At 40.2% G+C, this 22,542-nt stretch overlaps 1 protein-coding gene across 1 annotated transcript; it reads left to right on the forward strand.

The window, feature by feature from the left end:
* Nucleotides 1-10,444: 10,444 nt before the first annotated feature.
* On the forward strand, nt 10,445-21,518 carry LOC139581506 (SLIT and NTRK-like protein 4). The gene is made up of 2 exons (XM_071411335.1): nt 10,445-11,323; nt 11,924-21,518. Exons 1-2 carry the CDS (start codon nt 11,273-11,275, stop codon nt 14,465-14,467), a joined length of 2,595 nt encoding a protein of 864 aa, XP_071267436.1. The 5' UTR covers nt 10,445-11,272; the 3' UTR covers nt 14,468-21,518.
* The last annotated feature ends 1,024 nt before the right edge of the window (nt 21,519-22,542 follow it).

Consider the following 22,542-nt stretch of genomic DNA (forward strand, 5'->3'; position numbering starts at 1 on the left):
GTCTTCAGTTAGACACTAACAGACCACTAGGTCCTCCGTGTCTTCAGTTAGACACTAACAGACCACTAGGTCCTCCGTGTCTTCAGTTAGACACTAACAGACCACTAGGTCCTCCGTGTCTTCAGTTAGACACTAACAGACCACTAGGCCCTCCGTGTCTTCAGTTAGACACTAACAGACCACTAGGTCCTCCATGTCTTCAGTTAGATACTAACAGACCACTAGGCCCTCCATGTCTTCAGTTAGACACTAACAGACCATTAGGCCCTCCATGTCTTCAGTTAGATACTAACAGACCACTAGGCCCTCCATGTCTTCAGTTAGACACTAACAGACCTGTCTGTACTTGTTAGGATGAATTACTCAAGTGATGGTCTGAAGGCCTGAGTTAATGAAGAGTTTGCAAGTATATCCCACTCTAATCCTCTCACATAGAAATTCATTACCAGACTTTTGATAGAACGTCATATCACATCTAATTGGATGACGTTGCAAAGATCGAGGATTCCCTTTTCTATTGACAGGGATAAAAGCATTGATGTTAATGAACTGTTTCAGTGTAGAACAGTAGATGAGATGTCAGAAAGTATTAAAGAGGAGAGCAGTAAGCTAACTATTTACAGTACATAGCTGATAATTGATCATTCAGACCAAGGATTAACTCGCTGTAACAAGCTGTTGTTGCCAATGCATATAGAAAAACAACATCCAGATAGCAGTGTCACTGAGGATGAACAGCTTGTTTTCTGTTCAACTACAGTAATGTCTGTTCCAGAAATATGCTTGCATTCCATGGATCACAGAGATGGACTCCAGGTGTGCCCTACCCCCACAACGCTCTCTGTTTGCTCAGATCCCTGTGAATACCATCACTGTTAGATATACCACCATGGCTGACATTTCATTTCCTACTGCGATCCTAACTGTGTTCATAGGGATTACATATGGTTGCTGCTCTCCAAGAACAATTGTGGTTAATGATTTGAAATATGATTGGATTTCCTTTGATAGCATTGTTCCTCCATGTTCAATTCTGTTTCCAATATATTTTCTGTTTAAGCACTGGATGTAGGAGCAATGCAGGACTTGTAGAGAATATAAACTCAATTCCAAGCCAACTGTTACCCACTGATCCTATCCCCTCTACCGTCCCTATGCTGTGGGGGTGGAAGCTTTATGATATGGTAGGAGTTTGCGTTGTTAGCACAATTACATGTTAGCTTGTGCACAATACACACTGTTTACTGACTAAAACAAAGTGACATAACTATAACAAATGAAAATACCTTAAATATATATATTTTTAAGAAAATGTATGTTTATTGGTGAACTAAAACAGGCAAGCTACTGTTGTTCCATCTTTGTGTTATTCTAAACAATGCTTTTCCATTCCCATTTGGACCAGTGCCTATATGGGTCTGCACTACGACCCTGTCTCTAATGAAGGGGAAAGACACCACATGAGAGGCTGATGCATGTCTCCATTTGAGTGTCCCTGCTAACAACCATTGTGACAGTTTCACACGGCAGCACTGGTGGTCCACCTTTGGGTGGCTGACATGCTGAAATGCTTCTTCTATTCTTTATGGAAGAAGTGACACTGATGCTGTCCGATGTACTGTGTAGTCTCTCTCTCTCTGCCTATTAGGTGTGTGGGACTGGGTGTGGGAGACTGGGTGTGATCTACCAGATGACAGTAGATCATTACTCATGTTCTCTCTACTCAGTAGATCATTACTCAAGTTCTCTCTACTCAGTAAATCATTACTCAAGTTATCTCTACTCAGTAGATCATTACTCATGTTCTCTCTACTCAGTAGAGTAGGAACTCTAGAGCTCTGTCAAAGTGACCATCGGGTTCTTGGTCACCTCCCTGACCAAGGCCCTTCTCCCCGATTGCTTACTCTAGTTCTCTCTACTCAGTAAATCATTACTCAAGTTCTCTCTACTCAGTAGATCATTACTCATGTTCTCTCTACTCAGTAGATCATTACTCAAGTTCTCTCTACTTAGTAGATCATTACTCAAGTTCTCTCTACTCAGTAGACCATTACTCAAGTTCTCCCAACTCAGTAGATCATTACTCATGTTCTCTCTACTCAGTAGATCATTACTCATGTTCTCTCTACTTAGTAGATAATTACTCAAGTTCTCTCTACTTAGTAGATCATTACTCATGTTCTCTCTACTCACCCCTACATGGACGCACGGCAACATTTCTCAGAACACAGACAGATGTTACAGAGGGGAAGATAGAAGCATCCCAATGCAACATTGTTTATTGACAGCACCTGTAAGTACATATTACTAAATGGGAGTAACACTAAACGTATAATAACCACAGAAATCAAACGGACTAAATGGATTCTATGTAATTTGCCAACCGTAAGGTGATAGCTTGATCAGAGAACACTGCCTATAAAGGAAATATTGTTGTTCATGACTCATATCTCTTTGCTCAAACTTTTTTGGGATATACTATAGAAACGTAACGTTTGGGTATACTATAGAGACTCAACATTCTGGCATATGGACATACATAATTCATCATGGTTAAAGATTGAATTTGACTCTCTACACAGTGCTTTCGGAAAGTATTCAGACCACTTGAATTTTTCCACATTTTGCTACGTTACAGCCTTATTGTTAAATGGATGAAATAAAATTAAAATCTCAGCTATCTACACACAATACCACACAATGACAAAGGGAAAACAGATTTTTTGACATTTTTGCAAATGTATTACAAATAAAAACAGAAATACCTTATTTGCATAAGTATTCAGACCCTTTGCTATGAGACTCGAAATTGAGCTCAGGTGAATCCTGTTTCCATTGATCATCCTTGAGATATTTCTACAACTTGGTTGGAGTCCACCTGTGGTAAATTAAATTGATTGAACATGCTTTGGAAAGGCACACACTTGTCTGTATAAGGTCTCACAGTTGACAGTTTATGTCAGAGCAAAAACCAAGCCATGAGGTCGAAGGAATTGTCCATAGAGCTCAGAGACAGGATTGTGTCGAGGCACAGATCTGGGGAAGGGTACCAAAACATTTCTGTAGCATTGAACGTCCCCAAAAACACAGTGGCCTCCATCATTCTTCTATTGAAGAAGTTTGGAACCACCAAGAGTCATCCTAGAGCTGGCTGCCCGGTCAAACTGAGCAATCGGGGAGAAGGGCCTTGGTCAGGGAGGTGACCAAGAACCCGATGGTCACTTTGACAGAGCTCTAGAGTTCCTCTGTGGAGATGTGAGAACCTCCCAGAAGAACAACTATCTCTGCAGCACTCCACCAATCAGGTCTTTATGGTAGTGGCCAGATGGAAGCCACTCCTCAGTAAAAGGCACATGACAGCCCGCTTGGAGATTGCCAAAAGGCACTTAAAGGACTCTCAGACCATGAGAAACAAGATTCTCTGGTCTGATGAAACCAAGATTGATTGATTTGGTCTAAATGCCAAGTGTCACGTCTGCAGAAAACCTGGTACCATCCCTACTGTGAAGCATGGTGGTGGCAGCATCATGCTGTGGGGATGTTTTTCATCAACAGCGACAGGGAGACTAGTCAGGATTAAAACAAAGATGAAAGGAGCAAAGTACAGAAAAACCTGCTCCAGAGCTCTCAGGACCTCAGACTGGGGCGAACGTTCACATTCTAAAAGGACAATGACCCTAGGCAGACAGCCAAGACAACGCATGAGGGGCTACGGGACAAGTCTCTGAATGTCCTTGAGTGGCCCAGCCAGAGCCCGGACTTAAACCTGATTGAACATCTCTGGAGAGACCTGAAAATAGCTGTGCAGCAACGCTCCCCATCCAACCTGACAGAGAATGAGAGGATCTGCAGAGAAGAATGAGAGAAACTTCCCAAATACATGTGTGCCAAGCTTGTAGCGTCATACCCAATAAGACTCAAGGCTGTAATCACTGCCAAAGGTGCTTCAACAAAGTACTGAGTAACAACCTCTCCCTCAATGTGATCAAGACAATGGAGATGATTGTGGACTACAGGAAAAGCAGGACCAAGCACGTCCCCATTCTCATCGATGGGGCTCTAGTGGAGCAGGTTGAGAGCTTCAAGTTCTTTGATGTCCACATCACCAACAAACTATCATGGTACAATCACACCAAGACAGTCGTGAAGAGGGCACGACAAAGCCTATTCCCCCTCAGGAGACTGAAAAGATTTGGCATGGGTCCTGAGATCCTCAAAAGGTTCTATTGCTGCACCATCGAGAGTGGTTGCTGACTGGTTGCATCACCTGACTGGTTGCATCACCGCCTGGTATGGCAACTGCTCAGCCTCCGACCGCAAGGCACTACAGAGGGTAGTGCGTAAGGCCCAGTACATCACTGGGGCCAAGCTTCCTGCCATCCAGGACCTCTTTACCAGGTGATGTCAGCGGAAGGCCCCAAAAATTGCCAAAAGACTCCATCCACCCTAGTCATAGACTGTTCTCTCTGCTACCGCAAGGCAAGCGGTACAAGAGTACCAAGTCTAGGTCCAAAAGGCTTCTTAACAGCTTCTACCCCCAAGTCATAGGACTCCTGAACAGCTAATCAAATGGCTACCCGGACTATTTGCATTAGTCCATGTAGCCATTAGTCCCCCACCCCCATTTATTATGCTGCTGCTACTCTCTGTTTATTATCCATGCATAGTCACTTTACCTCTACCTACGTGTACATATTACCTCAATTACCTCGACTCACCTGTGCCCCCGCACATTGGCTCCTTCCCAGAACCCCCTGTATATTGCCTCGCTACTGTTATTTTATTGTTGCTCCTTAAATATTTGTTATTTTTCAATTTTTCTTTTATTTATTTATTTTTTCTTCAGTTTATTTTAGTAAATACTTTCTTATCACTTTTTTCTTAAAACTGTTGGAGGGTTTGTAAGTCAACATTTCACGAGGGTCTACACCTGTATTCCGCGCATATGACAATTACATTTTGATTTGATTTGAGTAAAGGGTCTGAATACTTACATAAATTTAAACGTTTTTTAGTTTTATTAAATTAGCAAGAATATCTAAAAACCTGTTTTTGTTTTGTCATTATGGGTGTGTAGATTGATAAGGGGGAATAAAATATTTAATCAATTTTAGAATAAGGCTGTAACGTAACAAAATGTGGAAAAAGTCCACGGGTCTGAATACTTTCCGAAGGCACCGTATATACATTTCACATTACATATTTCACTTGAATCACATTTACTAAATCATATACTGAAGTGTGGATTATTGGTACAAAATGTTTTTACTGCCATGAGTGGACAGAGTGTACTGGCAGCCTGTAACAACCAGTTGGCTGTTCTGCAGCTGAGTTAATAGTGTAGAATGAATATGTCAAGCTTAGACTATCCTCACATTCACAACAGTCACAGCTCCATGTGAGGACAAATCCCTCTATTTACCTTTAGGTTAGACAGAAATGTAAAAAAGCAGAACCTATTACAAGAGATTGTTAACCCTTCATTCATGTTGTGTTTCTTCGTGTGGGATTTTGGAGAACAAGGACTCATGGCAGATTGTTACGGATACAAGTATTCTGTGTGTATCCTGTGTATTTCTTTTCTCTCCTTCTCCCCTACTCACAGGTGACCATCATCATTCCCCAATCAGTCATCAATCAGTCGCTAATCAGAAGACACCTGCTCCTTTTCTCCTACCCAATCACAGTCCCTTTCCCTTGGTTTAAAAACCCTGTCAGTTGTGTTCTCTACAGCTCAATCTCTCTGTCAATGCCATATGTCTGTAGATCCATTGTGTGGTTTGCAACTACATGTCACTTTGTCCCCACATGTGAGTATTGGTTTGTTATGGTGTTTGAGTGTTTCTTTGATAGTGGGTAAAGGGGGTAACCAGACAGTTCGCCCATGGGCATACACTACCCGTAGGTAAACTTTGTTAAATACACTAGTTAGAACTGGGCGGACCACCCACTGTATTTTTGGTTAGTTAGTTAGCTGTTGTTGAAATAGGCTAGTCTAGCTTAGGGGTGTTTTTGGATTATTATTCTTTCTTTCCTTGGGTCCAGCTCTGCCCCTTTTCCTGCTCCCCCCATTACCGTGTGTTTGTAAATAAACCATGAGTGTTTGACGGTAGATATTAGTTGTCGTGGTTATTTTGTTCTCACTCTTACTTTGTCACTACTATAATTTGCATGAGTTATGTTACGGGTCCATTACCATCCCCCCCTAGATTGTCGGGCCAAAGGGATTCGTAACAGAGATATTTAAATGGTATACCCTCTTACCTGCAAGAGAATGAAACAGTTAAAAAAGGGACGGTAGGGAGCAGCTAGTCCATGCAGTTCACCTCAGTGTAGAGTTACAGTGCTGCAGTTCAGAGACATATCAAATAAAGCAACTCTCACACACCTGTGCTTACATTCTTAAGGTAACACGGAACCCAAACTGGCTGTGCGCATGCGCCATCGTGTGCCATCGTGCATACATTTCTTTTGTCCCCCCATACCAAACGTGATCACGACACGCAGGTTAAAATATAAAAACTAACTCTGAACCAATTACATTAATTTGGGGACAAGTTGAAAAGCATTAAACCTTTATGGCAATTTAGCTAGCTATCTTGCACTTGCTAGCTAATTTGTCCTATTTAGCTAGCTTGCTGTTGCTAGTTAATTTGTCCTGGGAATTAAACATTGAGATGTTATTTTACCTGAAATGCACAAGGTCCTCTACTCCGACAATTAATCCACACATTAAACGGTCAACCGAATCGTTTCTAGTCATCTCTTCTCCTTCTAGGCTTTTTCTTCTCTTAACTTCATATTGCGATTGGCAACTTTCAGAAATTAGGTGCATTACCGCCACCAACCTCGTTCGTCTTTCAGTCACCCACGTGGGTATAAGCAATGAGGAGATAGCACGTGGGTACCTGCTTCTATAAACCAATGAGGAGATGGGAGAGGCAGGACTTGCAGCGCGATCTGCGTCAGAAATAGAACTGACTTCTATTTTAGCCCTTGGCAACGCAGACTCTCGTTGGTGCGCACGCGACACGAGTGGTGTTGGTCAGCCGTATAGATATCAGAAAGACCAGAAAATAGGTTTTGTTAAATGGTGGTTTGACCACAATTTGACTATAGAGAACAAACAAATAGACCATTTTTATAAGGGGCAAGAATATATTTTATGAGAATCTATTGTTTGCAAGCATGTACATCTAAAATACGCATCCCTCTGAGGAGTGTAATTAACAGTAGACCTCCCCTCTGAGGAGTCATTAACAGTAGACCTCCCCTCTGAAGAGTGTAATTAACAGTAGACCTCTCCTCTGAAGAGGGTCATTAACATTAGACCTCTCCTCTGAAGAGAATCATTAACATTCGGCCTCTCCTCTGAGGAGGGTCATTAACCTCTCCTCTGAGGAGTGTAATTAACATTAGACCTCTCCTCTGAAGAGGGTAATTAACATTAGACCTCCCCTCTGAGGAGGGTCATTAACATTAGACCTCCCCTCTGAAGAGGGTCATTAACATTAGACCTCTCCTCTGAAGAGAGTCATTAACATTAGACCTCTCCTCTGAAGAGAGTCATTAACATTAGACCTCCCCTCTGAAGAGGGTCATTAACATTAGACCTCTCCTCTGAAGAGAGTCATTAACAGTAGATCTCCCCTCTTAAGAGGGTCATTAACATTAGATTAGACCTCTCCTCTGAAGAGAGTCATTAACATTAGACCTCCCCTCTGAGGAGGGTCATTAACATTAGACCTCCCCTCTGAAGAGGGTCATTAACATTAGACCTCCCCTCTGAAGAGGGTCATTAACATGAGACCTCTCCTCTGAAGAGAGTCATTAACATTAGACCTCCCCTCTGAGGAGGGTCATTAACATTAGACCTCCCCTCTGAGGAGGGTCATTAACATTAGACCTCTCCTCTGAAGAGGGTCATTAACATTAGACCTCCCCTCTGAGGAGGGTCATTAACATTAGACCTCTCCTCTGAAGAGGGTCATTAACATTAGACCTCTCCTCTGAAGAGAATCATTAACATTAGACCTCCCCTTTTAAGATAGTCATTAACATTAGGCCTCTCCTCCCCTCATGGTGGCAACATCATCATTAAGATAGCCTGTAAGCAATGATATGTATTCACTTGGATGCAAATTAATATTTAATATGTGCCAGTTCGCAAACTAATACTGTGATGACTGTAGCAGTTTGTCTTCTGATAAGGAATCCTACTGATTGTAGCCTTGAGGTACGTGCACTAAGGAGTAATATAATTAAATAAACATAATTCTGACCCGGGTAAAAGATACCTGCAAGCATCAGGCTGTGTATTCCTAAACATCTAACCAAGGTTGGTGTCTTCAGATCAAAAAAAAAAAAAGGGGACTGAAATGACAACCTCCCTCCCTTCCCAGACATGGGCATTTAACGTCTGTCCCCACCACCTATTCTGTTCTTCTGTGTGGGATATAAATAGACATATATTTAGCATATCAAAGGGGAGTCTACAGAAAGAGAGGAAGAAGAAAAATACAACCCCCTGTACTCCAAGAGCAAATACTGTCCCTCTGCTAATCACAACACTGTCTGACGCATCCTAGCTCTACCTGTGTAGAGAATTACCTTAGCACACTGCCCCCAAGGCTATGCTGCTGTTATTTCATAGCCTGTTGAAGAGAAAAGATATTAACAAATGATTCTGCAACAACAGACTACATGGCATGCCTCAACCGTTTTCCACAGTACAAAATGGGAGACTTTGAGAGTGTGATGGTAAATAAATATCAACATTTAGGCTACTGCCACACTGCTTGACAGTATAGAATATTCACATGAGGCTCTTTCTGAAGTAGCCTACTAATGCACTTGCATTACGTAACCTATAGCTGATGTAACTGGGTCCATAGGCTATACAGACAACCCAGTCGTTCGGCTTCATGTGATGCCATGTAACCTTATAAACAAATTTTTTTTTGAGAATAATTGCATCCTAGCCTACAATACAGTCAACATTCAGGAGTGCATACTATACTGTAACCTATAGGTACCAAGACAATAAAGTAGGTAAAATGTTCAGCCAGATGAGGGCGCTACCTTTGATTTCTGCATGTGTGAGAAACCTCTGCAGGGAGAATCTCAATTGTATACTGTACTCCTCAAGTCCTCTCTCCTCGCCTCATTCTCAAAACCCTTTGGAGGAGGTCAGAGGGGAGGCCTCTGACTTTCTCATCCAATGGATTTTGAGGAGGCGAGGAGAGAGGACGCAAGGATTATGCAATTAGGATTCTCATTGAGATTCTCCCAATGTCACACTGCCCATAACGTCAGTTCACTGGCGCACCCATGTATCCTCATGTCAAAACTGAACGGGCAGGGAAAATAGGATACATTCATATTACAATAGCCTACTTTTACTGTCACTGTCATTCAGACTTGACCTATAATTGATTAAGCCTGTATCTTGTTCTCCACATAGTCTAAAAAAATAAGCTTGTAGTGTTTTGTCACTCTGCCATTAAAACGTTGTTCACTTGGAGAGCTCTTTGCGTTTCACACATTTGGAGCTATTGTCTCTCAAGTATGAATATTATTTGAACAAACAGGTGAAGTCTAGGCTAAAATTGAGTGGTTTCTATTATTGACTTCACATGAGGGAGCATCCACCTGTTGTCTGAAAACTAAAGTGATGCTGAATTCCAGTTGGGCTGCATTTCCACAAGCAGACAAATTCAGATATTTTTTTCACATTAGATCTTTTCACATAAGATATATTTCAGAGCTGATCTGATTGGTTAAAGACCAACTAGTGACCCCAAAAAATATCAGAAATGGGCTTTTTACACAACAAACACAATTAAAATATTCTGCCGTTATTGGTAAAAGAGCTGATCTGATGGGTCAAAAGACCAATAATTGGGAGAAAAAAAATCGGAATTAGGCTGCCTGTGTAAATGCAGCCATAATGTCTAACATAAAAACGCTATCCAAGTAGCCTCCTCAAAAACAATATGAGCGGCAGTGTCTGTTTATTCTACTTCCCTCAGCAATGTTTGCCTTGCTTTGACTGCAGTCCACGTTGAATAATAGTCCACATTAGAATGCCGCTCACGTTCTCTGTCGTTTTAAACACTCCAATCATAAAATATAATGCAGGCGCCGACCCCTCTTGAACTGTCAGGTAAGCGACTTCATCCTCAAACGAAGTCTACCGTATGATCTCGATCCAATAGGCTATAGCACAATGCGTGATGCATAACCATTTCTGTTGATCATCATAACGACAAGAAACAATTCCAAGTCTGTTAAATTAACCTACTACTAAAATCATTCATGTCAAGGTCTGAAGTTTTCCGTTTGGTATACGAGACCCCCTCCCCTCCTCTCTCTCTCTCTCTCTCTACTATCTCTCTCTCTGTCTCCCTCTTTTTCTTCACCCCTCCCCTCCTCCCCCTTTCTCTCTGCGCCCTCTTCTCCCGCTAGTCGTGTGGGAAGCTCTATGCAGCTGTAAAGCAGCATACTTATGAGACAGGCAGGAATAGTTGCTATTACGAGACACACTCCCTCCTTCCTGCGTATCCGGATCCCTGGTGACTGTTTTAACAGTAGTTTATTTGAACGCAGTTTCTTGCTTTTGTTGGAAGATGGAGAGCGGCATCTCCTGCTTGCCCGCATCTGACTAAACTGAATTATTCATTTTCCGCGTCAGTTAGTCGCCGTTCTCATTTTTCTGAATATCACAGTGTGGTGTTTTTTTCCCTCTCCTTTTCTTTTCCTTGGAGTAGAGAGGCTCAGCCTCAGATGTCACACTGACAGCCCTGTAAAATGCATGATTTGAAAAGAGACGCTTAGCAAGCAATTTCAGATTTTTGGAGGTGAGTAAACCCGCGCAGGATTGTTTAGGTTTATCGGGTGCTGCTGCTTCATTTTTTTCTGCCTGAACGGCTCAGTCCAACTTCAGCGAGCCATATACATAGGCTCAGCATCTCTATGGACTAGGTGTTCCAGCAGCACCATTCGTTTCATTTTCCTCTATCGTGAACTGGAGAGAAGTTGTTTCGCAGTCACTTCAGCTGCTCGCCTTTTGTCCCTGCTTTCTTAATAACGCTGAGGTGGGCACAGTGTCTTTAGTTCATTGCGAACTGAAATGCTTCATGGAGATACAACAACATCGGGAACCCTACGAGATAAATATATTTTTTAACAAGTGGAGCCTGTCAAGAAGAGACGCATAGGCTGAAATCTGAGCGATAGCCTACCTACGTCTGAATGGGAGCACCGCGTCTCAATGCACTGCCAATGTCCGTCTCTCAAGAAACCACATTTGCAAACGCTTACGGTAAGTCCTCTGTTATTTGGTTGAAAAGCTTTAATATCCATTCTGTAGCCTACATTGTTCATATGTTTAATTATAATATGGGTTGATCCGCCTGGGGCACAGGCTTCATGGGATGTTTTAGCCCACAATATGTCAGCATAGGATGCAGTAGCATATACATTTTCCACTCTTTTTGTTATATGCCCACAAAATTGACGCACTACTGTAATATATAATGGTGATTTCAATGATGTTTTGTAACATTATGGATCAGAAGGAGATTATGGTTTTAAGGCTTCTATTATTAGACTCTTATTATTTGTCTATCATTATTATGGTTATTATTATTATTAATATTATTATTATTATTAATACAATTTTTTAGGTTAAAATGGTACTTGATGGCTGTATTGCTATAGAGAAATGGGTTGATTTGCGTACATTAAATTAGCCTGGTGTGTAGACAAAGCATTACTAACATCAGCAGTAGGCATATACTAACTAACCATTACTAACATCAGCAGTAGGGCATATACTATCTAACCATTAATGAAGTACTGTCTGTATGTATAGTACCAGTTTGTGTTTTGATTGTTTGTTTGTTTGTTTTTCCTCTCAAAGGTTACTAAATGGTTTTCTGGGGGATTTATAAAAGGCAAAATGCTGCTTCTAGTTCTGTTGGCCTTTTTCGTATCGAGTACGTTTTCTGACTTGGATTCTGACCTCTCAGCGGAGACCTGCAGCGCCTGTTCATGCATGTCCATCGAGAACGTCCTATATGTGAACTGTGAGAAAATAACTGTGTACAGACCTACCCAGCTGCTGCCCCCGGTCTCTAGCCTCTATCATTTGAATTTCCAAAATAACCTATTGATCGTCCTTTACCCCAATTCCTTTCTCAATTTCACACACGCAGTCTCTCTTCAACTGGGAAACAACAAACTACAGAACATCGAGGGAGGGGCCTTTTATGGCCTTAGTTCATTGAAACAGCTGCATTTAAATAACAATGAATTAAAAGTCCTCCGAGCTGACACTTTCTATGGGATCGAAAACTTGGAATACCTCCAGGCTGACTACAATTTGATCAAGTATATTGAAAAAGGATCTTTCAACAAATTGCATAGGTTGAAAGTTCTCATTCTGAATGACAATCTAGTCCAGATCCTTCCTGATAACATTTTTCGCTTTGCCTCCCTTACACATTTGGATATAAGAGGAAACAGGATCCAGAAGCTACCATATCTGGGAGTTTTGGAACACATTGGACGTATAGTGGAATTGCAGCTTGATGACAACCCATGGAATTGCACATGTGATTTGTTACCCTTGAAAGCTTGGTTGGAGAACATGCCCTATAACATTTTTATTGGGGAGGCTATATGTGAAACCCCTAGTGACCTGTATGGACGCCTGTTGAAAGAAACAAACAAACAGGAACTGTGTCCCATGGGAACAGGTAGTGACTTTGATGTAAGGATGCCCCCTTCACAGCCAGAAAATGGCCGAACAACATCCGACAAGGCCCCCACTACGATACCGCCCATAGCCACCAAAGCTCCCAAAACAACAAACCCATCAAAGATTTATGGTAACGGGATTGTTGGTTTGCCCGGTTTGAATAAAAATATTCCAATTATGTCCTATCAAACAAGAACCCCACCTCTCTCCTGCCCACAGCCTTGCACCTGCAAAGCTCACCCCTCAGACTTTGGCATCAGTGTGAGTTGCCAAGAGAGAAGTATAAACAATCTAGCAGATATCATTCCCAAGCCACCAAATGCCAAGAAGCTCCACCTGAGTGGAAATTATATCAGAGATATCAGCCCAGTTGATTTCCAAGGCTTTGAGGGTTTAGATTTATTACATTTGGGTAGCAATCAAATAGTCACAGTTCAAAAAGGGGTCTTTGCCAATCTGACCAACCTGCGTAGGCTTTATCTCAATGGGAACCAACTAGAGCAGCTGCATCCTGAGATGTTCCTTGGGCTCAGTAACCTCCAATACTTGTATCTGGAATATAATGCCATACAAGAGGTGTTAGCAGGGACATTTGACTCCATGCCAAATCTGCAGTTGTTGTATCTGAACAATAATGTGCTAAGGAGCCTCCCTGCCTATATCTTTGCTGGTGTTTCCCTGGCTAGGCTAAATCTTAAGAACAACCATTTCATGATTCTGCCTGTGAGTGGTGTTTTAGACCAGCTGAGGTCTCTCACGCAAATTGATCTGGAAGGCAATCCCTGGGAATGCTCCTGTGATTTAGTGGCTCTGAAACTGTGGCTGGAGAAGCTAAATGACGGAGTGGCTGCGAAAGAGGTCAAATGTGCATCCCCAGTTCAGTTTTCCAATATAGAGCTACGGCTGCTGAAAAATGAGATCCTATGCCCCAAACTTATAGCTAGGCCCCCTTTCATCCTGACCAGTACTACTCCGGTGGTGACCTCCATGTCCCCAGCAGGGGTGGGCAAAGCCCCTCCAGGTGGTCCAGTTCCCCTATCCATCATGATCCTCAGTGTCCTGGTGGTGCTCATCATCACAGTGTTTGTTGCTTTCTGCCTCTTGGTGTTCGTGCTGAGGCGCAATAAGAAGCCAGCCGGACGCCAGGAGGGCATGGGGAACCAGGAGTGTGGTTCCATGCAACTCACGCTCAGGAGACACAACAAATCGAACAAGAAAGATGATCTGGGAGGGGAGACGTTCATCCCCCACACTATCCAGCATATGAACAAGAGTCACACCTGTGGGATTAGAGACTCTGAGTCAGGCTTTAAGTTTGCTGACTCCCAGAGACAGAAAATAATCCTGCTCAACAGCGCTGACCAAGACAAGGACTCACTGTCCTCCCTGGATCCACGCAATAAGAGACTGAGCACCATTGACGAGCTGGATGAGTTCCTGCCAAGAGAATCCAACATGTTTATTCAAAACTTTTTAGACAGTAAAAGGGGGGATTTCAGCAGTATAGGGGGGAGTGGGTTTCAGATCCGTTACCCTGAGAAACCACAGGACAAAAAGATGAAGAAGTCACTAATAGGGGGAAACCATAGTAAGATAGTAGTGGAACAAAGGAAAAGTGAGTACTATGAACTTAAAACTAAACTTCAAGGTACACCTGACTACCTTCAGGTTCTGGAAGAACAGACTCAAATGAGTCAAATGTAGGCTATCTATCCACCTCCCCTCCCCCCTCCCCCAATGACAAAAGTGCCTTTTGGAAAAGCTTAATGACCAATGGATAAACTGGACAGGAGGCTCCAGTCAGATAACATGATTTCCCGAGAATCAGTGGCTCTGTTGCAAATACAGACTTTCCTCCTGATGTGGTGATGCCATTATAACATGTATTATTATCACATTATACCACAAGACATCCTTAAGAGACAATTGTAGTGTTTTGCTGCTATTGAAATTGGTACTTATCAGATTTTTTTTCAACCAAATCATGGGTCATGAAAACAATGTTGACTGTACCTCATCATAGCTAGTGATCCTTCTGCAGTGTTTTTGTGGCAATATGGGATCAGTATTTTCAATGAATGAACTATCAAATGGTGACTTTACAGTTCTCCTGGGAATATAACGTGGTTGGGATCCCCCACTTGCAGACTCTTACCATCTGCCTGGATTATAACTGGTCACTGCTGGTCACTGCTGGGGAACCTGACGCCGTGTTTTCACTAAGAAAAGGCACCTATGAACCAAACAGCAGATTTGGAATGATTCCATGACTTGTTTGTGTAAAGAGCCATGTTAATAGTGTTTGAATTAAATGTGGTTCCTCTGGATATGTTTGGGTATGGCACATGTCGGGACATTTCTTTTAAGCCCAAGAAAAACAGCTGCTTGCCATGTAAGCATACCTGGATTTATTTTGTAAGTCTACATTATTTGTATCTGTGGGACAGTTTGTAAATTACAACAGAAGACAAAACAACTATACCCATAAAAGACAAAACATGTAGAAAAAAAGCAACATTAAACAAACTGAATATTGATGACCCTGTCAATATATACGATTGATGACCCCTGTCAATATATATGATTGATGATCCCTGTCAATTTATATGATTGATGACCCCTGTCAATATATATCATTGATGACCAACTATCAATTGGTAGTACATTTAACTAATTTATTTATTTTTCTATGCAGGATTATTTAAAGATTATTGGTACTATTTAAAAGTGAAATGGATATTTAGAATGCATAAGCAAGACAGGCCCAGATCTCACTCCACAAATGATTTATCAGAGTAACTGTTTCTGTTTTTGGAGTCTTCATGAACTCTACCTATGGCCTGAAAGGGGACTAGAGATGGATGTTATTTCACTATGATGGTGCACAAACTGAGGCCTGATTAGTATTTGAAAAAAGGTTTCTTGTAAAAGGTTTCTTGTAAAGGTTTCTTTTTAACATTATGCAACCAAAATAAATTTGCATTAAAGTGATACAATTCTGGATGGTTTGACTGTGGTACCATGGTAATGGATTAGAAAGGTAGTGTATGAGATATGTTCAATTTATCTTTGGAAGAAAATTATGTGGCTATGAATTTGTTTTATATACAGTAGCTACTGATCTGGACAGATTCATATCAAACACCATGTGCAATATTAATATGCTCAATCATAATAGCTTAAATCCTTTATTTGATTTATTAGTTCAAGGTTATATTGTGGAGACAGCTTATATTGTTATTTCAAATGATTTTATCCACTTTATTTTACCAAGTCCTTATTTAAAGTATTGTTAAGTTAATGAGTGTTTGAAATACAAAATGAATAGAATGTACCTTGAAAGATATGATCAATACAATGTTCTATCAGTCAGCAGAATACTGTATATTGGTTAGTTTTTATTGTATAAACCTGTTGAAGTCAAGGCACCTATCTGCACTGTGTTTTTCTTCTCCTCAAGAAAATGTCATCTTGTTTCCTCAGTCGTTTAAGTTGCTTTATAAATAAAGCCTTGAATGCTCAAGAAGAAAACCTGAGAATAGTTGAGTATTTGAACACAAAATATGTTTGACATGAATCTCAATTCAACATGAATACATATGATACAGCCCAATCATCAATGCTGTGTGTGAGTTGTTTCATCATGTCCCATTACACTGATCAAACAATGTTTAGGGGATTGTTCTTTCTCACAATTTTTAAAGGCAATAACACTATTCCTTTACATGACAGTTTTTTTGTTACAGGGGATGAATTAGTTAGTGAGTAAAATGATAATGTGGTGTCATAATCTTTGCAGATGTTCTGGTGCATGTTTGCTTCTGTATTTAAAATGCCTTCAACAATTGCAGTGCGTCTGTCACCCCCACACTGCCTCACCCCAAGAGAAGTAGATTTTACATTCTAGTCTGATTCAGCCAATGAATAACTCATGTTCTATGATAAAACAGGGAGCACCGTTTTTAAGATGTGGGTGAGAACTAAACTACTGTTGGGATGTTTGTGGATGGACAGGTCAAGCTTTTGTCCTCTGTAATATACTGTATGACCTACAACACCGCAGCTGATGCTATATGTATCTAGTGATTACCGGCAGTGTATACTTATTTCATTTGTTTCTTTGTTTTTGCTTTTTTGAATGCACTCTATTAGCCTTTCATGTTCGCTCTCCCACAGTGAAATGGTTTCCTTACACAGTGAAATGGTTTCTCCCACAGTGAAATGGTTTTCTCCCACAGTGAAATGGTTTCCTTACACAGTGAAATGGTTTCTCCCACAGTGAAATGGTTTCTCCCACAGTGAAATGGTTTTCTCCCACAGTGAAATGGTTTCCTCACACAGTGAAATGGTTTCTCCCACAGTGAAATGGTTTCCTCACACAATGAAATGGTTTCCTTCCGCAGTGAAAGGGTTTCCTCCCAGAGTGAAATGGTTTTGTCATTTAGGTTGACTTTTTTCTGTTGATGAAGGAAACAATTGTCTTTTAAGATTGAAGTTAACATTTCTTGCCAGTAAACATTCATGTTTTTCGTTTGTCATATTCACTCGGAGAGTAGTGCTGTATGTACTGTAGGAGATGTCTCATCATTTTGCTTCCGTTGCCTGGTGTGTACTGCAGTGTGGGGCCATAGTCACTGCCGGTTGTTCAGCTATACTCTGCCTTTGTTTTGCTGTCTTTTTGTATGAAATGTCAGTGTTGCAAATTAGCCTGGCTAACATCACATATTTGAAATTATTAAGTGAATATACTCAGGTTGTATTCCTACCATTCTCTGGGTGAATATACTCAGGTTATATTCCTACCATTCTCTAAGTGAATATACTCAGTTTATATTCTTACCATTCTCTAAATGAATATACTCAGGTTCAATTCTTACCATTCTCTAAGTGAATATACTCAGATTATATTCCTGCCATTCTTTTAGGGAATATACTTGGGTTATATTCCTACCATTCTCTTAGTGAATACACTCAGATTATATTCCTACCATTTTCTAAGTGAATATACTCAGGTTATATTCCTACCATTCTCTAAATGAATATACTCAGGTTATATTCCTACCATTCTCTAAGTGAATACACTCAGATTATATTCCTAACATTCTCTAAATGAATATACTCAGATTATATTCCTACCATTCTCTAAATGAATATACTCAGGTTATATTCCTACCTTTCTCTAAATGAATATACTCAGATTATATTCCTACCATTCTCTAAATTAATATACTCATATTTTATTCCTACAGTACCATTCTCTAAGTGAATATACTCAGATTATATTCCTGCCATTCTCTTAGGGAATATACTTGGGTTATATTCCTACCATTCTCTTAGTGAATACACTCAGATTATATTCCTACCATTCTCTAAATGAATATACTCAGGTTATATTTCTACCATTCTCTAAGTGAATATACTCAGATTATATTCCTACCATTCTCTAAATTAATGTACTCATATTTTATTCCTACAGTACCATTCTCTAAATTAATGTACTCATATTTTATTCCTACCATTCTCTAAGTGAATATACTCAGATTATATTCCTACCATTCTCTAAGTGTATATACTCAGATTATATTCCTAACATTCTCTAAGGGAATATACTCAGATTATATTCCTACCATTCTCTAAGTGAATACACTCAGGTTATATTCCTACCTTTCTCTAAGTGAATATACTCAGGTTATATTCCTACCATTCTCTAAGTGAATATACTTCAGGTTATATTCCTACCACTCTCTAAGTGAATATACTTAGGTTATATTCCTACCATTCTCTAAGTGAATATACTCAGGTTATATTCCTACCATTCTCTAGGTGAATATACTCAGGTTATATTCCTATCATTCTCTAAGTGAATATACTCAGGTTATATTCCTACCATTCTCTAGGTGAATATACTCAGGTTATATTCCTACCATTCTCTAGGTGAATATACTCAGGTTATATTCCTATCATTCTCTAAGTGAATATACTCAGGTTATATTCCTACCATTCTCTAGGTGAATATACTCAGGTTATATTCCTACCATTCTCTAGGTGAATATACTCAGGTTATATTCCTATCATTCTCTAAGTGAATATACTCAGGTTATATTCCTACCATTCTCTAGGTGAATATACTCAGGTTATATTCCTATCATTCTCTAAGTGAATATACTCAGATTATATTCCTACCATTCTCTAAATTAATATACTCATATTTTATTCCTACAGTACCATTCTCTAAGTGAATATACTCAGATTATATTCCTGCCATTCTCTTAGGGAATATACTTGGGTTATATTCCTACCATTCTCTTAGTGAATACACTCAGATTATATTCCTACCATTCTCTAAATGAATATACTCAGGTTATATTTCTACCATTCTCTAAGTGAATATACTCAGATTATATTCCTACCATTCTCTAAATTAATGTACTCATATTTTATTCCTACAGTACCATTCTCTAAATTAATGTACTCATATTTTATTCCTACCATTCTCTAAGTGAATATACTCAGATTATATTCCTACCATTCTCTAAGTGTATATACTCAGATTATATTCCTAACATTCTCTAAGGGAATATACTCAGATTATATTCCTACCATTCTCTAAGTGAATACACTCAGGTTATATTCCTACCTTTCTCTAAGTGAATATACTCAGGTTATATTCCTACCATTCTCTAAGTGAATATACTTCAGGTTATATTCCTACCACTCTCTAAGTGAATATACTTAGGTTATATTCCTACCATTCTCTAAGTGAATATACTCAGGTTATATTCCTACCATTCTCTAGGTGAATATACTCAGGTTATATTCCTATCATTCTCTAAGTGAATATACTCAGGTTATATTCCTACCATTCTCTAGGTGAATATACTCAGGTTATATTCCTACCATTCTCTAGGTGAATATACTCAGGTTATATTCCTATCATTCTCTAAGTGAATATACTCAGGTTATATTCCTACCATTCTCTAGGTGAATATACTCAGGTTATATTCCTACCATTCTCTAGGTGAATATACTCAGGTTATATTCCTATCATTCTCTAAGTGAATATACTCAGGTTATATTCCTACCATTCTCTACTGAATGTGTGTGTGTTGTGTTTGTCATGTTGTCTCCATTTTTACACTGGTGAACAAATTGGGTGAATACAAAGGTTACAAAACCCTTGTATATATTTTAGCATTCCAGCATGGTCTCATTTAATTTGAATGATCTATGACTTCCAATCATCCTCAATATTGTTTTTGGGAAAAAAAGATAACCTATATTGCAATATGCTAATTTGCTCTAAATGCCTCATGAACGAGGGCACTGCATGTTGACAGGGATTTGTATGTGAGTGTGTGTTATGGATGTTGTGTGAGTGTGTGTGTGGATATTGTGTGAGTGTGTCTTTGGATATTGAGTGAGTGTGTGTTTTGGATATTGTGTGTGTGTGTGTGTGTGTGTGTGTGTGTGTGTGTGTGTGTGTGTGTGTGTGTGTGTGTGTGTGTGTGTGTGTGTGTGTGTGTGTGTGTGTGTGTGTGTGTGTGTGTGTGTGTGTGTGTGTGGATATTGTGTGAGTGTGTGTTTGGATATTGTGTGACTGAGTGTGTAGATATTGTGTGACTGAGTGTGTAGATATTGTGTGTTTTTGGATATTGTGTGAGTGTGTGTGTGGATATTGTGTTAGGGTGTGTTTGGATATTGTGTGAGTGTGGATATTGTGTGAGTGTGTGTGTGGATATTGTCTGAGTGTGTGTTTGGATAGTGTGTGAATGAGTGTGTTGATATTGTGTGTGTGTTTTAGATATTGTGTGAGTGTGTGTGTGGATATTGTGTGAGTGTGTGTTTAGATATGGTGGAAGTGTGTGTGTTTTGATATTGTGTGTGTTTTTGATATTGTGTGAGTGTGTGTGTGGATATTGTGTGAGTGTCTGTTTTGATATTGTGTGTGTGTTGATATTGTGTGAGTGTGTGCGTGGATATTGTGTGAGTGTGTGTGTTTTGATATTGTGTGAGTGTGTGTTTGGATATAGTGTGTGTTTTGGATATTGTGTGAGTGTGTGTTTTGGATATTGTGTGAGTGTGTGTTTGGATATTGTTTGAGTGTGTGTGTGGATATTGCATGATAATGTGTGTGGATATTGTGTGAGTGTGTGTGTGGATATTGTGTGTGTTTTGGATATTGTGTGAGTGTGTGTGTTGGATATTTTGTGAGTGTGTGTGTGTGTGTGTGGATGTTGTGTGTTTTGGATATTGTGCGAGTGTGTGTGCGGATATTGTGTGAGCGTGTGTGTGCATACATTTGCAATGTAACTGTACTACCCACATTGGCAGAGTCTAGATCTTTTAATGCATTTAGCTGTTGCGCCAGATGTCTTTTTAAATAGTTGGTCTATTTATTTACCCGCTTTGATCTAATGTGTTGCCAGGTCTGAATGTTGAGATGACACCTATAGATAATTCATTATATATAACCCTTCAAATGCTGTCGCTTTCCCCTCCTGCTTTTGTGACTTCATGTGTGAAGTTTGCCCTTGTGGAATTGCATAAGAAGTGCATAACTGTGTTTTGTCAAACCAATGATGGGATGTGAACAGTCTCTATATGGATGCGGTTTCCTGTGATGTATTATGCAGAGCAAAAACTCTTACACCATCATTTTATCATGTGATTTTGTAGACCTTGAAATTTTCACATCAGAATTTCTTGTTTCATATGGGAGTTGCCTTTGTAATAAACCTGGAGTACAACAACCTGGGCAGAGATCTATCACATCTTTTTTGATGCACCCTTGTCTTGTAACGCCACATGAAAGGCTTTTTAGGCTCGATGTCGAGACATATCACATATGGCTGAACCCATCATCAGGGATTATAAAACGATGAACATGTATGTATCCGTAGCATGTTTTATCCATATAATTATGCTAACTTTACTATGCAATGGGTTGAACAAGTATGTGTGTCTGACTAAGTAACCATGGGGACAACCAATCCTTTTCATTAGTTGAATACAATATTTTAATCCTCATAGTTTACATTTTTTACACAAAGTTGTCATTGGTTCTGCAATGAGTCTACAAAAGTCACTTGTGTTTGGCTCAGTAGCAGTATTTGCATCAGCAATCTTTTCATAGTGTGTGACGTGCATGCACCCCATATATGGTAACGATTAGGAATCCGCTTCCCCAATCATGTATTCCTGGCATCGCTCCTAGCTGGTACTGTAGTCCTGGCATCACTCCTAGCTGGTACTGTATTCCTGGCATCACTCCTAGCTGGTACTATAGTCCTGGCATCACTCCTAGCTGGTACTGTATTCCTGGCATCGCTCCTAGCTGGTACTGTAGTCCTGGCATCGCTCCTAGCTGGTACTGTAGTCCTGGCATCGCTCCTAGCTGGTACTATCTGGATTTCTTTGCATTTATTAGCATTTCTGTGACAAACTCTTTGATGCTGTTGTGACTCATGTAACAGCTCATGTTTGTTTGTAGAGGGGGACCATTTAGGGGTCAGAGCAGGCCCTAAGACTTGGTCACAGTATAGTATCATTTAAAAATGTCACTGAGTGATGGTAATATTCACCCCTCTAGTCTCTTCCCCTGTCCCTGAACACTCCAATGTTGCATTGTCCTGTATGACCGGCATGCCCTCCAACCCTGTCCCTCACCCTGCAAGCCAAGCCCTTTCAAGCCTTCCGAAATGACGCCATGGAACGGCAATTGATTTATTCATGTATATTTGCTCCAGTCAATGTCACATGCTCGTTAGGCAGCACACTTC

Source organism: Salvelinus alpinus, chromosome 7 (assembly GCF_045679555.1).
Source record: "Salvelinus alpinus chromosome 7, SLU_Salpinus.1, whole genome shotgun sequence".
Classification (NCBI taxonomy): Eukaryota; Metazoa; Chordata; class Actinopteri; order Salmoniformes; family Salmonidae; genus Salvelinus; species Salvelinus alpinus.